Source organism: Erinaceus europaeus, chromosome 10, assembly GCF_950295315.1.
Source record: "Erinaceus europaeus chromosome 10, mEriEur2.1, whole genome shotgun sequence".
NCBI lineage: Eukaryota > Metazoa > Chordata > Mammalia > Eulipotyphla > Erinaceidae > Erinaceus > Erinaceus europaeus.
In genome coordinates this window covers 70,711,085-70,730,394 of record NC_080171.1, presented here as the reverse complement: position 1 = coordinate 70,730,394, position 19,310 = coordinate 70,711,085, and the positions used below count along the sequence as shown (strand labels likewise).

Sequence of the window (19,310 nt, the reverse complement as noted above, 5' to 3'; positions counted from 1 at the left end):
CTGACTGGAAATACTGCTTAGAAGTGGCTGCTCCATCACACCACATAGGCTCCTGTGAGGGGTGTTCTGACCTGGAAACTTATAATCCTCATGACAAGCAACTACAATGACAGGTGTGTGTGTGTGTGTGTGTGTGTGTGTGTTCTACCACTGCTTCTAAAATCACAAGGCAGAAATATAGAGGAATTAATCTCCTTTGTTGGAGGCTAGGGGAAATGGGTCACCTAGTCAAACACACTTTGCTAGGACTGATGACCTGTGTTCGAGCCCCCTGACCACCACGTGGGAGCACCAATGACATGAGAAACTTCATCTGGAACATTTCTCTCCATCTTGCATCCTCTGATTTTTTTTAAAGAGAGAGAAGAAGAGGAGGAGGAGGAGGAGGAAGAAAGGAAGGAAGGAAGGAAGGAAGGAAGGAAGGAAGGAAGGAAGGAAGGAAGGAAGGAGTGCGAAGAGACCACAGCACCAAAGCTTCCTTCAAAGCAGTGGGGACCAGGTTCAAACCTGGGCCATACAGGTGGCAAAGCAGCACAGTATCCAACTGTTAGCTATTTCCTGGCTCTTTTATGCTCTATGAAAAAAATTTCACACTGTGTTTGATAGAAAGACCTAACAGCCAATGGTCAGAGTTCTCCACTCAAGGGTATATGATCTGCAAGGGTCTTTTCAAGGAAAAATACAGAGGAGTACACAAATTCTGTTTTTGTTTTGTTTTATTTTTACTGGACTAGTTGATGAAGAAGAAGATATAAAAGGGAGACTGAGTTTGATGAAAGGTATTTTGAAATAACATTTACTAACTGAAAATATTTTTTTAGCTCACTTGAACAGTGTGCTGCTTTGCCATGTGCATGACTCAGGTTCAAGTCCAGCTACCACTGCACTGAAGAAAGCTTTGGAGCCCTGGTTATCTCTCACTCTCTGTCTCTATCTTTAAAAAATAAATTTTAGAGGCTGGGTGGTGGTGCACCTGGTTGAGCACACATGATACAATGCACAAGGACCGAGCCCCTGGTCCCCATTTCCGGGGAAAAGATTTTCAAGTGGTGAAGCAGGGTGTCTCTCTGTCTCTCTCCCTCTGTATCTCCCTTTCCCTTTTGATTTCAGCTGTCTCTACCCAATAAATACTACACAAAGATAAAACAACATTATTTAAAAATAAAATAATTTTTAAAACATTTTATGGTCTTAGAGATAAGAGTTAAACATCTTTAAATTCCTTATGGTATCTACGTGTCCTGAAACAAGTCATGATTGAAAACCCAGGTGTAACACTGGGAATGGGGCAGCACTGGGCTAGGATGAGAAAGCAGGAGGACCTGGAGAAGAGAAGCTGGGAGAAACATCGACTCAGCATGCACTAGGAAGCACGGACGGACAACCTTCATTTCAATTCTTCAGTCTCGGGGCCTGGGTGGTGGTGCACCCGCTTGATTAGCCACATTACCAGGCTCTAAGATGCAGGTTCTACCCTCTGGTCCCCACCTGCAGGGGGAAGCTTCACAAGTGGTGAAGCAGTGCTGTAGATGTCTCTTTTTTTCCCTCTCCCTCTCTAGCTCCTCTTTCCCTCTCAATTTCCATCTGTCCTAACAAATGAAATAGAAAGAAAAAAAAAAAAGGCTTCCAGGAGTGGTGGGATTCACAGTGCTGGCATCAAGCCCCAGCAATAACCCTGGTGGCAGTAAAAACAAATAAACAAAAAACCTTGTGCCTCCTAGGGCTGATCTCAGGGCAATGCAGCAAGGACAGGACTTGATTCCCATAGTGGGGTCAATGCCTCATCCTACCTCGATCCTCAGCTGTGCCATGCCGGCATCTCGCAGCCTCGCCAGCTCTTCCTTCCCCAGCTGGCCTTCACATAGCACCTGCCATGTGCCATGCCCATCAGTGTGACAGTTCACAGCACCCCTGGGTGGCAGGGATGACAGTGGCCTGGACTTTCAGAGGAGGGCAGGGAGGCACAGAAAGCTGATTCAGTTGCTCACAGTCACACAGCTGGTGAGCAGGACAAAGATGCAAATCCCAAACCTTGAGAAACCTGAGATCTCTCTTCTATGGACAGCTGAGTCTGGCACTGCAGTGACCTCTACACCTCCCTTCCTCCTTCCATCCTGAGGGGGCACTGAGATAAGGGATAGAGGGCCTCCTCCCTGATGGTAAAAGACTTCAAGTCAGGTGGGAAGGCTTACAGCATAGACAAAACTCTACCTCAAGGGATTTTAGCTGTATTTCCAATGGGATTATTTAGAGAAAAATCTCTGCATAAGAGAATAGCACAAATCTGCTCTTTGGGAACATGCTAGGAGAGAAAAAAAAGAAAGGAGATAACGGAGCATGATGAATACGGACACACTGTTTGTTAGCTTGTGATGCCGAGTCCACAAATCATCTCCTGGGTGACACGGGGTGTGGGTGACATGAGGCATGGAGACACCAGTCAGGCTCTTGAGATAGGGGCCCAGCAGGACTCCTGGGGGGCTCTCTTCCTCCAGACACCAGAATCTTATAGGGTAAAGCTCTTCCGAAGCTCCTCCCACAGTGTTTCTCAGAGACCCCTGGCAAGGAGACTTTTGATATCTCCCACAGTGACAGTACCCTCTGAATGCTGTCACCATGGGGGATTCTAGTCAAACTAAGATGTTTCGGTGTCTAGAGACCTCGGTGTACAGCCCTCCCTCCACCCCATCTCGAATAGGAAAACTGGTGGCAAATATCCAAAAAGGGGGTCTCTTAGGTTCTTGGAAAAGTCATGAAACATTTTTGCATTGAAAAAGGGCCGGTAGTGGCACACCTGGTTAAGTGCCCACATTCCAGTGCTCAAGAATCCAGTTTCAAGCCCCTGGTCCCCATCTTCCCAAGCAGTGAAGCAGGGCTGCGAATGTGTCTCTTTCTATTTCCCCCCTTCCCTCTCAATTTATCTCTATCCAAACTAAATAAATAAAAATGTAAAAAAGTTACCAAAAAAAAAAAAAGGAAGAAAGAAAGAAAAAACAGAGAAGTACATCCTGACTTTTCCAGCAACTTTATATTTTGAAGTACTTATTGAACTTATCTGCCACCGGAGCCCTGTCTGTGGCAAGTGCTTGCCTGATCAAAGGAAGAGGAGGTCTCCTGGTACTTGCCGGCCCATCCTTCTAGAAGGCACGCTCTCAAACTGTGGTGCATGTCAGTCTCCTGGAGGCCCTCTCCCCACCCCACCAGCTTCTGACCATGAAGGGGATCAGGAAAATCAATCAATCTATCTATCTATCTATCTATCTATCTATCTATCTATCTATCTATCTATCTATCTCAAGTTCCCAGGTAATATGGACACTGGAGAGGTAGGGGGTTACATTCAAGAACCAGGCTCAAATGTGTGTCTAAGTTTTGTGGGAATTTTCTGGAAGGAAATCACTTCTCAAAAAAAAATGACTGGAAACAGACACAGGAGAGATAACTTAGGGGAGGCCAAAGATGGAAAAACACAACACGAGGGGCTAGGAGATAGTCCAGTGGGTGGAGTGCATGCCTCTCCACATTTGTAAGGCACCACATGGACAGCACCAAAGGAAGCAGCATGGACGGCAGAGTGGTGCATTGGCCTGTCTCTAAATATTGGGCTGTTGGAAAAGTCATGACATATTTTTAAATGTTTTTCTATGCAATAATGTGTCATGACTTTTCTCCAACCCAATATATGGAAAAATAATTTTTTTTCCTCCAGGGTTTTCACCGGGGCTCAGTGCCTGCACTACAAATCCACTGCTCCTGGAGGTCATTTTTTTCCATTTTGTTGCCCTTGTTGTTACTGCTGTTGTTGGATAGGACAGAGAGGAACTGAGATAGAGGAGGGGAAGACAGGGGGGAAGATAAATACCTGCAGACCTGCTACACTGCTTGTGAAGCAACCCCCCTGCAGGTGGGGAGCTGGGGGCTCGAAGTGAATTTTTTTAATATTTTATTTATTTTTCCCTTTTGTTGCCCTTGTTGTTTTTTTACTGTTGTTGTACTTGTTGTTGTTATTGATGTTGTCACTATTAGATAGGACAAAGAAAAATGGTGAGAGGAGGGGAAAACAGAGAAGGGGAGAAAGATAGACACCTTCAGTCCTGCTTCACCACCTGTGAAGCGACTCCCCTGCAGGTGGGGAGCCTGGGGTTTGAACTGGGATCCTTAGGCCAGTCCTTGTGCTCCGTGCCATATGCGCTTAACCCGCTGTGCTACCAACCGACTCCTTCGAAGTGAATTTTTAAATTGATCATTTTGTATGGTCCATGAATGATGTTATAAATATCCAAATGGCCCATGACAAAAAAAGTCCCCCACTTCTGCTCTAGACAGAGGTTGAGAGACAAGAGAAGACAGGGACAAAGAGGAGAGATCCCACAGCACCACTCATGATTTTTATGATGACCAGGGCCTTGAAACCAGGTCCTACCTAGTGCATGGCAATATGTGCACTCTATTGGGTAAGGCAATTTCAGGCCCAGGTCTTCAGTGTTCTCTCTGCCAGTGCCCACAACAGATGTCTGCACAGGGACAATTTGTGTTCTGAGCAAGAGTTTTTCCTTTCCTTACATATTCAGTGAACAACATCTGGCCAAACCTCACACTCTCAGTTGACCAAGAAGTGTGTAAGTTTGTGTTCAGTGAAGAAAATCAGAGCTCTTGAAACTCTGAAGAGTCAAACTGATACACAGTGTTGAGTGCAGGTGTCCAGCTGTCGATGTGTGAGTGGCAGGGCACCATCAGCCAGCTGGACAGAAGTCAGAGACCTCTCAAAGGAAGATAGCCACAAACGCTCTTGTGGGGTTGGCAGGGCAGGAGGGGGCATTTCAGGCACCTGCACTGGTGTCAAACTATGGGGGCAGGACAGGGGCCAGATGGGAGTAAAAAAGCCAGTGGGGGGGGCGGCTTGGCAGTGGAGCATCTGATTGAGCACACATATTACTATGTGCAAGGAACCGGGTTCGAGTCCTGTTCCCCACATACGGGGGGAAGCTTCATGAGTAGTGAAGCAGGCCTTCAGGTGTCTATTTCCCTCTCCCCTCCCAATTTCTCTCTGTTCTATCCAATCAAATAGAAAGGGGGTGGGGGTAGGAAAAAAACGGGTCACTGGGAGAGGTGAATTTGAAGTGCCGGCAGCCAACCCCAGAGATAACCCTGGTGGTGAAAAGAAGAAAAAAAAAGAAAGCAAGAAAAGAAAAGAAAAGAGAAGGGGGAAGGGAAAGGGAAGGGGAGGGGAGGGGAGGGGAGGGAGCAGCGAGGAACCTGCCCATTGGCCTGTGGTTGGCACACTGCTGCCTCGGCTAACATCTTGTCTGTTCCTTCGGCCTAATGTGACCCTGAATGGACACAACTGCCCCTCCATATCCTGGGGAGCAGCTGCAGATTTGTTAGTGAACAAACCCCTGGTATGGCTTCCCTAATGGCCCCTGAAATCAGCCGCCACTCTGCTTGTCCGCCAGGCAGTTTTCCCAGTGCAACCCAGACAAAGCTCTGTGAAGATCCACAAGCTCTTCCTGTACCTGGTTCCAACTGCCTGGCCTGGACTTAGCCAGGGAGGCCCCAAGCACCCCACTCACGTCCCAAGAAAGATATGGGGCCCAGACCCTGCCTCCCTCTACAGAACACACCTGCCTGGCTTCTTGGTGTGATTCTTCCAGGTGTGTTGGCTATTTCTTTCAGGGCCTGGGGTAGTCGGCATCAAGGCAGCTTTGCACTGCGTGCAATCTTGGTTCCAGCCCAGCCCCCACTGCACTGGGGGAATCTTCTGTGCTTCAGTATCTTTCCCTTGCTCCCTCTTTTTAAAATTTCTTTTTATTTATTGGATAGTGACAAAGGGGAATTGAGAGGGAAAGGGGAGATAGGGAGAGAGACAGAAAGACACCTGCAGCACTGCTTTACCGCTCATGAAGCTTCTCCCCTGAAGGTGCGGACCTGGGGCTTGATCCTTAAGCACTATAATTTGTGCACTCTACCAGCTGCACCACCACCCAGCCCCATCTTTTTAAACTCTTGATAAAACAGATTTAAATGGGTTATGACTGGACTAAACTAGTCTAAACTGGGTCACCCTCAGACTGGCCATGTTAGATTTTTATCAAAGGGTCTATTTTGATGCAAACCAATTCACTTGAACTTGGAACAGCATTCACGGGCTCAAAGCAAGGAAGAACCACCTTAGGACAAATGTGTAAACCACCAACCTTCAGCTGCCAGCCAAGCACAGAGGTGGAATCTCTGCACTGAAACGTCATTTTTGAATGAATACCCTTCCTCACCCATCAATATCAGCTTTTCAAAGGTTATGGTCTATGTGCTTTTTCTCAAGACTAGCCATCAGAACAGCCCAAATATACAATTTATAAGTACCGAGCGCTGACCGACTGTGCCACTGGAGCTCCTAGGAGACCTGTTTTCTGTTTAGAACTGTTGGTGGGTAGGATATAGACACTGCCTACAATAGCATCTCAGTCCTCTTCCCTGTAAACTCAGTACAGGATACATAAGGCTTGGGGCAACCACTGTGAACACTTCAGATAATCACACCTGCCCACCACCCCCACCCCTCCGGAAGCACTAGGCACCCCTCACCTTGATCCTGCTCACCGCTTCCTGGGCCTGCATCATGCGCACATTTTTGGAGGGAGTTTTGTCTGAGAGCAACTGGGTGGAGCCAAGGTAGTTGGCAGCAAAAATGATTCCATCGATCAAGTCTTCAGGGTCACAGGGTCCTGGAACTGTAACATACAGAGTCCCAGAAGTGAGTGAAGTCACCCCAGGTTGAGCCCATCACACCCCAGCCTCCCCCCCCCCCCACCTTACACCAACTGTGTCTGCCTCCCCTCACCCCTCCTTTTCAAACAGAAGGAACAATTCATTCTTAAGAGTGATTTACCGTTAACTCAGGCCACATATCTGTAAGAAATATTTAACTATGAAACAAAGAAACTGGCCATGATGGATGTCACTTCTATTAAGCTGTGGGCTCTTTGGGCACAAGGCTCATGTCACACTCCTTATCAGCTCTCACGTGTCTGATCAATATCTGTTACCCAATAGGTACGAAATGAATGTGTGCTGGATTTGTTAGAGGAGCAGAAAGCCGTGCTATTAGGAAAGGTCATTTTGTGGCCCAGGAGGTAGTACAGTGGAGAGTGTCTTGGGCTTATAAGATGAGGTCCCAGTATTTCATGTACCAGAGTGATACTCTGGTTCTCTTTCTCTCTAAAAAAATTTTTCTTTTAAAGAAAAGCTCATTTTACAGAGATTCCTTAATGATTTCACCTGGTCATATCTTTCTCTTTTATTTTTATCCCTAGAGGAGAAGCTTATTTTAGAAAGCAGAAAAATAGATGATTTTTTCTCACTATGTCTGGATTCTTAGAAAGGCCCTGGAGCTTAGTCTTGAGACTGTGCTGCCCTGAAGCCGGGGTCTTGGGCCACCATCCCTCCTGGCTAAAGACCACCATGTCCTTGGCCTGCACCCTACCCCACCCACAAAGATGCAAGGAAAAGCAGCAGCATCTGTTCTCAGCCTCCTAAATCAAGCCTCTCAGGTTTATGTAAGACTGGAGCATCAGCTTCTGACTATAATCACCTAGAAACGCTACTAGGCATTCAAGCCTGCCCGAGGCCACTTTGTCACTTTATAATCCATACACTAAGAAAGCCATTTTCATTCTTAAAGAAAAACTAACAAACAAACATGTAATTCCTTTTGGCTTGAATGCCATATTTGACAAGACTGAAATACACATTTTGGGCCATAGTTAAAACCTCCAGGTCTTAAAGTAGATCAATTGAAATTGCAACAACTTTCTTTGACCTCTTGGACAATACATCTGGAATGAATCTTGTGCTTTTTTTTTTTTTTTTAAACCCTGTACATCAAGCTCATTGGCAGTTTACAAGGCTGCTTCCCGTGATAAGCTACATATCAGGGTCTGGGATTACTCCATTCATTGTTCTGAAACCAATGTGGTGGCAGACACAGAAATGAGCAATGTCTTAAGGCAAGGCCTTCCGCTAAGCATCTGTGTGGTAATTAAACCAGGAAAAATTTGTCTTGTTAATAGGGACAGTAAAAAATAAAAGAAGAGAGAGAGAAGAGAAGGGGGAGACAGAGACACCAGCAGCACTGCTTCACCACTCACGAGGCTTCCCCCCTGCAGGTGGGGACCAGAGGCTTGAACCTGGGTCCTTGTAAACTCTAATGTGTGTTCTGCTGGGGACCAGAGGCTTGAACCTGGGTCCTTGTAAACTCTAATGTGTGTTCTGCTGGGCATGCCACACCTGGCCGAAATTTGTCTTTTTACTGATCTGGACAATGGCTGTGTGTAGTATAGAGTCAAACATGTCTCCACATGGATCAATAATTTACATTCCTTTTTTAAAAAAATATTTATTTATTCCCTTTTGTTGCACTTGTTTTATTGTTGTAGTTATTATTGTTATTGTTGATGTCGTCGTTGTTGGATAGGACAGAGAGAAACAGAGAGAGGAGGGGAGACAGAGAGAGGGAGAGAAAGACAGACACTTGAAGACCTGCTTCACCGCCTGTGAAGCGACTTCCCTGCAGGAGGGGAACCAGGGGCTTGAACCGGGATCCTTACGCTGGTCCTTAGGCTTTGCACCACGTGCACTTAACCCCCTGCACTACCGCCTGACTCCCTAATTTACATTCTTAAAATTCATTTCCTCTGTGTCTTAGAGCTTGAGAGCCATCAGAGTGTAACCAGAAAGCTCTGGCCTAAGATAATATGCAGAAAGGCTTGGGCCTTTGAGCTGTGCTTTGAGAAAGGGAAAAGATCCTCGGTCTGTTGCCATCACTTCCTCTGATGGATACACAGCGCTGTTACTTACACACAATCATTTTCACCAGTCAGATAAAGAGAAAAAAAATCGTATTTGGGAAAGAGAAGCAATTACAGAAGCCAGACCCTCCACCTTCTGCATCCCATAATGACCGTGAGTCCATACTGCCAGAGGGATAAAGAATAGAGAGCCTTCCAATGCAGATGGGGAGGGTATTCAGAACTCTGGTGGTGGGAAATGAGTGGAACTGTATCCCTCTTTTCCTACAGTCTTGTTGATCATTATTAAATCAAAAAAAAAAAAAGTAGCTGCCTTGTTGTGGGAGCTTCAGTTTCATATACTCAGCACTGATTTAGCTCTACTCATCGGAGGGGGATCCTCTTTAAGCACAGCAGGTGTGGATGTGTAGACTGACCCTGCAGCCACCTTTGCTGTTCTGGGGTCTCGTGGCTGCATGATTTCAGTGCTCCCTGAGAACTGTTTTTTTTTTTTTTTAATTTTTAGAGAGAGGGTAAAAGGCAGAAAGGAAGAGAGAAAGAAGAAAGACACCACAATAGCACTTCACTATGCATGAAACGTCCCTTTTGCAGGTGATAGCTGGGGTCTGGAAACCTGGTCCTTGCACATGGTAATGCATGCACTCTACCAGCCCCTAGAATTGTAGATATTTATTTATTTTCCCTCTTGTTGTCCTTGTTTCATTATTATTATTATTGTTATTGATGTCATAATTGTTGGATAGGACAGAGAAATGGAGAGAGGAAGGGAAGACAGAGAGGGGAAAAGATAGACACCTGCAGACCTGCTTCAGTGAAGTGACTCCCCTGCAGGTGGGGAGCCAGGGGCTTGAACCGGGATCCTTACGCTGGTCCTTGCACTTGGCGTCACGTGCACTTAACCCGCTGCGCTACTGCCCGACTCCCGATGTGTAGATATTTTTAAGAGTAGACTAAACAATATTCAAGTGACTGTGTAAATTAAGCAGCAAGAGGTGGAAATATCAGAGCTAAACAAACTGCATGTTAGAGATGTGTAATCTTGTGCCATTTATTTCCTGGGAAAATTTATTATAACCAAAATGTCACCCAGGGGAGAAAAAAAGTTCTCATTCCATAAACTCATTTTAGACTTCGTGCTAGTATATTTTGTAAAAGTAGAAGAGTTGATGCTAGACGGTCCTAAGTCTAAGACTTGCAGGTTCCATTCTGATCTCCTGGAACTTGCCTCTCCATTCAGTGATGCCTGTGAGCTGCTTGTGGGCTAGAGGCACCTGGATGCTGAACTCGGTGCCTGCACTATGAACCCATGGCTCTTGGTGACTGCTTTTTCCCTTCTATTTAATTTGATAGGGCGGAGAGAAATCTAATGGGAAGAGGGAGATAGAGAAGGACAAACTGCAGACCTGCTTCACCACTCGTGAAATGTTCCCCCTGCAGGTGGGGAGCAGGGGTTCAAATCTGGGTCCTTGAGCATGGCAATGTGTGTGTTCAACCAGGCGTGCCACTGCTCAGCTTCTGGTTTTTGTTTTTTTTTTTAAAGAATGTCAAAAATTTCTCAAAGTTCACTCCTACTTCCATGGTCCTTGATGGACTTAAGAGGTGTGTGCTAAAGTAAGAAGTAAACAGAATTGGGTTTCAGGGCCGGAGCCCTAGCTTACCGGATCGGGCATGGATCTTGCTATGTGTACAAGCCAGGCGCACCACATGGGAAGTGCTGTGGCACCAGGAGATGCTCTAGTCCTGCAGCGTGTCTCCTTTTCTGTCTCTATCTGAATGAAAAGGCGACTGGAGTAGCGAAAGGGCCACAACCATTGTCTTTTTGTGTTTGTGTTTGGGGAAGACTGTTTGGACTCTGAACAAGCAAGTCTGTGCCGATTACCCACCCCCCTCTATCATCTTAAGGCCTCAAGTTTCAAACACCCGAAATGTTAGAAGATTCATGAATCGCTCAGTGCTCTGCATTTCCTATTCAGTTCTTACCTTCAACATAGGTTGGGAAGGAAGCCAAACTTTTTCTTGACTGTAATTAAAACAAAGAGGTTTCAGACAGAGTAAAAGCCTGAGGGGGGAAAAATGCATTAACACAACCATCCACGCAACATACAGAATAAGTACATCACCAATGGCAGGTATTGACCAGTCATCAAACATTTTGGCACAGAAAATAAATTACCTGCCTTTGTGAGGGTAAGTAAATATCTGCATTTACCATTAAAGACTTCTTAGACGATATGAAAAACCTACATGCCACAGAGTTGTCAACCAGCTTAAAAAAATACCCACAAACCCAAATCATCTGCAGCAGTAACAATGAAAAGAACTCAATTTGTGTTAAGGACTCAGGTTTGTAACAGGGAAAATTGTTTTCTTGGGAGGTGGGTTATTTCACTTGAGGTCTTTGTTGCAGTTCTCTCTCACTGTGCAAAACTCGTTTGCTAGGCTTTTCATCGCTTCCTTTTATCTCCCTACTTTATTTTCATTTGATCTACTTTTCTGTTTAAAGAACACCATTATAGAAGCCATTACTGTTATTTTCAAGGAAGAACACATCAAACAAAGGAGCAAATTAAAACCCCCAGAATTTCTGATATGAAGCAACACCTCTTGGCAGAGGCCAGTCTTTCCCAGCTCTGCTGCCAGTGGGTGGGGTCAACCCGATTCCAGAACCTGGGTGGGGGACTGTGTCACTTTGAGCTCTCAGAGGCAAAATGTAACTTTGATTCCGTTCATAAGCAAATGTGCCAGAGGTAACTTGAAGTGGGAGTAAAGCAAGAAAATTATTTCTGCAAAGATGGGGCAAAAGGCAGGATGATAGTTTAATTAGCCACTGTCCTCGACAGCAGAGCTAAGGACTCTTAAGGGGAAGGTGACAATAGGGGACCAGGGACCCAAGGATCTAGGGTAAAGAGGACAGATTAGTTGGTGGAGGGTGAGGTGTACTGACACTTACAATAGGGAGACAGGAAATGGTACCTCCAAGGGCTGGGGAGATAGCACAGTGGTTCTGCAAAAGTCTCTCATGCCTGAGGTGCTGAGGTCCCAGGTTCAATCCCTAGCACCACCATAAGCCAGAGCTAAGCAGTGCTCTGGTAGAAGGGGAAGGGGGAGGGGGAGGAGGAAAAAAATAAAAACCTTCACAAAACCACAGACCTGCGGCAACATCTTGTAAATCAGTTTCCCCAGTGAAGCATTCTACAGATACAAGCAGGAATTAGTTTCTTTCACAGATGTCTGGGGCAACAGTATGTATAAGCTTTGCATGAGACTCAAGAGCTGAAGCAAAAGTCAAGAGCCCCTAAGATAAGCATGAGGTGGGGTTTGCATGCTCGAGCTGATCTCAGAAAGGGTCAAGATTTTTATCTCTAAGATCTACTTGAAGGTAGCAATCATCTGTATTTAGAGTATGAATGAGATTTCTAGTACAGTATCAATGTGTCCTCCATAGGATGACCAGAACTGGTGCTGTGATCTGGGAGGTTTGGCAGGGGTAAGGGTAGGGGGTGGGGGGATTGAAGAGTGAAGGTTCTGGAATAAGGACTGGGGGTGCTGGGGAGACGAGTGTGTGTCGTAGCACTTTATGCCATGTCCACAGAGCAGAGGGGATGGTTAGCTGATATCTGTACAGTGTCAGAAAAAAAATAAGTGCTAATGTTTAAGTGGAGGCAGTTAAAGAAACTTAAGATGAAGTGTTGTACATAATTCATGACAATGACAAGAATTCAACATTGAACACACAATAAATGCACTGTGCACGGGGCAACCACTGACTGAAGATGTGCTCGATGGGAAGGCTTGGTTGGACTTCCTGTTTTAGAAAGGATCATTTTGAACCTTTTTAAAAAAGTATTTATTTTAACAGAGAGAAATTGAGAAGGGGGAAGGGAGATAGAAAGGGAGAGACACACCTGAAGCCCTGCACAACTGTCTGTGAAGCATCCCTCCTGTGGGTGGGAACCCGAGGCTTGAAGCCAGGTCCTTGCCCATAGTAACCTGCACTTTACCCAGCCCAAGAAAGAATTATCTTTTAAAGAAACTCACATTGGGGTTGGGTGGTGGTTCACCCAGTGAAGCACACAGGTTATCATGTGTGAGGACACAGGGTTCAATGCCCCAGCCCTACTTTCAGGAGCAAGTTTCATGAGTGGTGGAGCAGTGTTGCAGGTGTCTCTCCCCATCTTTGGTGAGGGGAGGAGGGAGAGAGAAAAACAACAGCTCCTGAAAGCAGTGGAGTCTGACAGGACTCCTGTCTGACTTCACCGGCAGGCAATAACCCTGGTGGGGAAAAAAAAAGGCTCAAGGCACAACAACTGAGGGCTAAGGATTGGGAAGACTGTTGTGTAGGAGGTCTGGGCTGTGCAGATGCTGGTGTGGACAACCTGGGTTCACAGAGGGGCTCTGGGTTCAAACCCTAACGGGGCTACTTGTGACCTCTGGGGCCTTAAGTGACTTGAGTCATTCAACCTCAGCTTCCTCAGCCAACAGAGGAGGATGGTCTTACTGATTCCCACAGGAATGATTTTAAGAATGAAACAGATTCACTCTCTGTGACTTAGTGTGGCCCCACACCTGGACATTATAAGTGCTCAAGAAATCTTAACTCTCATCAGTTGTCATTACTGCTGTCACTCATCTTGCTATTATTCTCACCAATCTGTGTGTTATGTATAAATTATAGGGTAAAGGGTTGGGATGGACAGTTTGCAGAAAATTTGGCTGACCCTATTTCTCCTTTCCTTGTGGCCAAGGGTCTGAGGATCAAGACTGGAAGACAGCATCAGAGAGCTGGCTCAGTGTGAGAGTATAGGGATGTCATGCCTGAGGTGACAGGTTTGATTCCTGGCACCACCGTGCACCAGAGCTGAGTGGTACTTGGTGCTCACATGTGCTCACGCACTCTCTTAAAAATAACTGTTGGGGGAAAAAAAAAACCTTGGGTCTTGGCAGTGGCGCACTCTACTGAGCACATGTATTATAATGTGCAAGGTCCTGGGTTCAAGAACCTGGTCCCCACTGCAGGGGGTAAGCTTTACAAGAGGTGAATCAGGGTTACAGGTGTTTTTCTTCCTCTCTATCTCCCCCATCTCTCTCAATTTCTCTTTGTATCTACCCAGTAAATAGACAAATATTTTAAAATTTTTCTTAAAAACAGAACAATCAGCCCCCCCCCCCAAAAAAAAACCCCTCAGATCTGGGCTAGTAGCTAGCTCACATGGTAGAGAGCACACTTTGCCATTAGTAAGGACCTGGGTTTGAGTCCTGCCCCCATCATATGAACACTATCATATGAACACTCTGTACATGACATGCTTCATGAGAGGTGTCTCTCCTTTCTCCCTGTTTCTCTCCTTTTGTCTTTTTTTTTTTTTTTTTGCCTCCAGGGTTATTGCTGGGGCTTGGTGCCTGCAGTATGAATCTACTGCTCCTGGAGGCTATTTTTTCCCTTTTGTTGCCCTTGTTGTTTATGATTGTTGTTATTTTTATTGTTATTGTTGCTATTACTACTGTTGTTGGATAAGATAGAGAGAGACTGAGCGAGGAGGGGAAGACAGAGAAGGGGAGAGGAAAACACCTGCAGACCTGCTTCACCACTTGTGTAGCGAACCCCCCACCCCCGCACGTGGAGAGTGGGGGGCTCGAACTGGGATCCTTACACATGCCCTTGTGTTTCATGCCATGTGCGCTTAACCCACTGTGCTACTGCCTATCCCCCTCCCTTTATCTTTAAACAAACAAAAAAGTCTTCTAGAAGTGGTGACCCAAAAAAGAAAAAAAAATCCAAACCCTTCACAGGAGGGCAACATGTATTACAAAATTAAATTTGATGTTGATTTCATTTCAGCAACAGCCTACTTGTGTCTATTTGGTTTGGCATAAGTTTATTTTAAAAAGTAGACTTCAGTGGCCTGGGAGTGGTGCAGTGGATAAAGTGTTGGACTCCCAAGCATGAGGGCATGAGTTCAACCCCCTGCATCACATGTTCCAAAGAGATGCTCTCTCTGGCTCATTAATAAATAAATAAATAAGTAAATATTTAACAATAAGTAAAAATAATAAACTTCTCCCCAGAATAACTGTTTAACTGCCTCAAATGTATTCAGTGATACTTTAAGGGTGATTTTTTTTTTTGCTTGTTCTTGTGTTAGTTTTTTTATTGCCTCCAGGGTTATCACTGAGGCTCAGTGCCTGCAAAATGAATCTATCACTTCCAGTGGCCATCTCCCCCCCACCTCACCTTTCCTTTTTTCTTTTACTTAGAAGACAGAAACCAAGAGAGGAGAGGGAAAGATAGGGAGAGGCACCTGCAGCACTGTTTCAACAGTAGTGGAGCATCCTCCCTGCAGGTAGGAACCATGGGCTTGAACCAAGCTCCTTGCACACTGTTAGCATGTGATTTCTACTGTGTACGTTGTACCCAATGCCCATCCCCGCCGAGGGTGAATTTTCACCAATACTCTTTTAGAAGTGATAACCATGAGGTTAAAAGGGAGAACTCTTCCTTCTTGTTTCACGTGACCTTACGAGCAAAAGGGTGAGGAGCTCCAGCAGAGCCATTCACCAGTGTCAGAGGTGGCAGAGGCTCCTCTCAGGGAAAAGCACTGCCCCCTTCTAGCCTCAGACCCTCAGTGGGAGCAAGCGACACTTTCTCACTCAGCCCCCCTCTGCCAGAGCTCAGTCTGGCCCCCACAAGTCAGGTGACAGTAAGTCCTGTTCAAGGACACTTTATTGCCACCAGGGCTATTGCTAGGGTTCTGTGCCAGCACCACAAATCTACCACTCCCGAGAGCCATATTTTCCTTTTTTTTTCCTTTTAATTTTATTTGATAAAACATTAAGGGGTGAGCAGAGAGAGAAAGAGAAAAAGAGAGAGAGAGAGAGAAATACCTAAAGATTGGCAGCTTCAATACCTGTGAAACTTCCCCGGCCCCCTGCAGGTGGGGAGCAGGGATTTGAACCCAGGTCTTTGTGCATGGTAATTTGAGCACTCCGCCTGCTATATCACCTCCCAACTCCCACCAAGAAGTACACTTTACAATGACCCTGTCAGCTGGGGAGACAGCATAGTGGTTCTGCAAAAGACTTCAATGCCTGAGGCTCCAAGGTCCCACATTTAATCCCCAGCAGAACCATCTGTCAGAGGTAATAAATAAATAAAGTAAGACGACACTGTGCAGCAGCCTCTGGTCACATGCAGTTATTTAATTTAAATGGAAACTTCAGCTCCTCAGGCCCAACAACACATTTCAAGGGTGTGCCCTGCAGGGGCAGCCGGTGAGCTCCAAGCTGGACTCCACTCGTTTTCCACTCAGGAACTTTCCAGCCCCCACACAAGCCCCTGGACATCACTGCAGTGTGTGTGTGCCGGGCTAGACCAGTGTCACTTTTGGAACAGTCAGTGCAGGCTGGAAGTACAGCAGGACAGGGATCAGCCTGCTGCCATGAGACATAGCTCACCCAGCCCGGCACCTCGCTGCCAGACGTCATCCTGGTGGCCCCCTGTGCACCAGGGACTAACTGTGATGCTCCCAAATATTTTTTTTTTGGGGGGGCGGGGACAGGCAGGTAGTGGTGCACCTGATTAAGTGCACATGTTACCATGGGAAGGATCTGGGTTCAAGGCCCTGATCCCCACCTGCAGGAGGGTGGATGGGAGAGCTTTGTGAGTGGGGAAGCAGGTTTTCCAGTGTGTCTCTGTCTCTTTCCATGCTTATCTCCCCATCCTTCTCAATTTCTCTCTGTCCTATCAAATTAAAAAAAAAAAGTGAGGAGTGGTGCATTTGTTATGAAGGCACCAAGCCCCAGTGATAACCCTGGGGTAATAAAAAAGTAAACCTTTTTTTTTTTTTTTTTTTTTTTGAAAGAAAAGCTATGAGAGAGGCTGCAGAAAGTGCGAGCTAAAGTGAGAATTAAGGAGAGTGGACTGATGGTCATGGGGAGAAGACGCACCCTACCTCCTTGTTGGTGGAGGCCTCTGTAGGGTCGCTGGGATGAAGGGGTATGCTTGAAGACTCTGCACCCAGGGGTGAGGAGCTGCCAGGAGATGGAGACTGCAACAGAGAAGGGAGAAGCACAGTGAGAGTCTGGGGAGGCAGAGGAGGAAGCCCAACTCAACCAGGAACATACCATAGAAAGAAATGTCTTTGGGGGCCAGGTGGGGGTGCACCTGTTATTATGCGCAAAGACTTGGGTTTTAGCCCCGATGTCTACCTGCAGGGGAGAAGCTTCATGAGTGGTGAAGCAGGTCAGCAGATCTCTCTCCCTCCCCTCCCTTCTCTCCACCTCACCCTTCCCTCTCAATTTCTGTCTTGTCAAATAAAATGAAAAGGAAAAAATGGCTGTCAAGAGCAGTAGACTCAGTGCTGGCAATGAGCTCCAGCAATAACACTGGTGGCAGGGGAAAAAAAAAAGAAAGAAAGAGAGGGAGGGAGGGGGAGGGGGAGGGGGAGGGGGAGAGGGAGAGGGAGAGGGAGAGGGAGAGGGAGAGGGAGAGGAAGAGGGAGAGGGAGAGGGCAAGAGAGAGAGAAAGATAGGAAGGTATCCTTGGGTCCAAAAATAAAAAGACATGCCAGCTAAGTACACAAACAAGGCTCGATTTTAAGGACTGGGGTGACACCTGGTTCTGCACACATATTACCATGTTCAAGGACCTGGGTTTGAGCCCCTGCTCCCCACCTGCAGGGTGGAAGCTTCATGAGTGGTGAGGCAGTTCTATAGGTCTCTCTTTCTCCTCCCCGACAAATAAGAAGGAAAAAGGGGGGGGGGCTGGATTTCTCAAGCTTTCTTTTTAAAATTCCTACCCTTTTTTGTTAACATTTATTTCATATGAGGCTTTCACAGTCGTTTTTAAAATTAGTGATCTGTTTTTACAAAATGATAAGATCTTAGGAATATAAGGTCATATCCACAGAAGGTGAGTGTTCAGTCACACCTTTCACCAGTTCCCTTGCCCTCCCTCTCTGCCTCAGCCACCGCAGTTCTTACAATGTCCAAGAGGGCATTCAGTTTCTTCCTTTCCTCCTCCCTCCTTCTTCTTTTTTTTTTTTTTTTGAAAGTTCATTTACTTTAGTCATCTACAGTCCACATATCAGTGAAACCTTTTGCTGGCTGTCCTTCACCTTTTATTTCACTTAGCATAATCACCCCTGGTTCCAGCCAGCTACTTTATTCCAAATACTGGCAAGTCATCCTTTGTGATTGCAGAGTAATTTTTCATTGAATGTATTAATATATCCCTAAACCTCTTCATCCAGTCACCTAGTGGGCATTTAGAGTGTTTGCAATACTTTGACAATTGTGAGTAGTGTTTTTATAGCTCACTTAGGTCAAGTGTTCATTATTTATTTATTTTTTTAGATAAAGACAGAAAAGGAAAGGTTCCACAGCACCAAAATTTCCTCCAATATGGTCAGGACCAGGTTCGAACCTTGGATGTGCACATGAAAAAGCAGAGCACTAGCCAAGTGAGCTATTTTGCTAGTACTCAGCCAACTATTTAAATACAGCTAGAGCACCACATCAATGTTTGGTTTTTTTCCCTGGACCCCTTTTTGAAGAAATGTTGATTTACAGAATTGCTGTTGTCACAGGGCTGTGGCCTTGTTTGTATTATCTTTTATGGAAAGGCACGAAGACCTTGGATAACAAATGTCTTATAAAGTCATCTGCTGGGAACCAGGTGGTGGTGCACCCGGTGAGAGCACGTTACAATGTACAAGGATTTGGTTTCAAATCCATGGTCCCCACCTGCAGGGGGGAAGCTTCAGGAGTGGTAAAGCAGGGCTGCAGGTGTCTTCTCCTTCTCTATCTTCCCCTTCCATCTCAATTTCTGTTTCTACCCAATAAGTGAATAAAATATTTTTTTAAAATTAAAAAAAAAATTGGAGCCCTGTGGTGGTGCACCTGGTTGAGCGCACATATTACAGTGTACAAGGGTTCGAGCCCCTGGTCCCCATCTGCAGGGGGAAAGCTTTGCAAGTGATGAAGCAGGTGTCTCTCTGTCTCTCTATCTTCCCTCCTCCTCCTCTCAATTTCTGGCTGTCTCTATCCAATACATAAAGATAATAAAAAATTTAAAAAAATCATCTGCTCAAGATGATCTGACAGAAAAAGTTAAAATAGAAATACCAATACTTAAAGAGGCAGCTGGGATCTACCTTCACAACTAGGGACTCCACCATTGGTGTTTTCTAGTCAGATCAGAGTCCAAATGTTTGGTTTCATGCACAGGTCACTGAAAATTCAGACATTTCAGCCTTCAAACCTGACAACGCCTGCTGTTAGAACAGTTAAAAAACAATCATTTGTGAAATGATGTGGCTGAAAATAAATTCTAGCATACTATCTGGGGGGAGAAGTCCTCACTGGAAGCATCACTGCCTCAAGGGGATGGAGCAGAGACAGGCCTTTCTGGGAGAGAATACTAAGCTCTCCAGCTCTGCTCTGAGCCAAGTCGGACACCCAGCATGAGTTCCCTAAACACTCCAACAATGAATGAGTAAAGAGAGAATA

The 19,310-nt window shown here is 45.8% G+C and overlaps 1 protein-coding gene across 7 annotated transcripts in view; it reads right to left on the bottom strand.

Annotated features, from left to right (window-relative positions):
• The window catches only part of APBA1 (amyloid beta precursor protein binding family A member 1), a 467,998-nt gene that overhangs the window by 20,849 nt on the left and 427,839 nt on the right, over positions 1–19,310 (bottom strand). For 6 of the 7 annotated variants that reach the window (XM_060199719.1, XM_060199722.1, XM_060199723.1 and 3 more), the window contains exons 3-5: positions 16,754–16,849; positions 10,785–10,824; positions 6,583–6,728 (exon numbers count right to left, since the gene is read on the bottom strand). In XM_060199719.1, coding sequence (XP_060055702.1) covers positions 6,583–6,728; positions 10,785–10,824; positions 16,754–16,849 — 282 coding nt within the window. The remainder of the gene's footprint in view (positions 1–6,582; positions 6,729–10,784; positions 10,825–16,753; positions 16,850–19,310) is intronic. The other variant, XM_060199725.1, reaches the window with a different exon arrangement.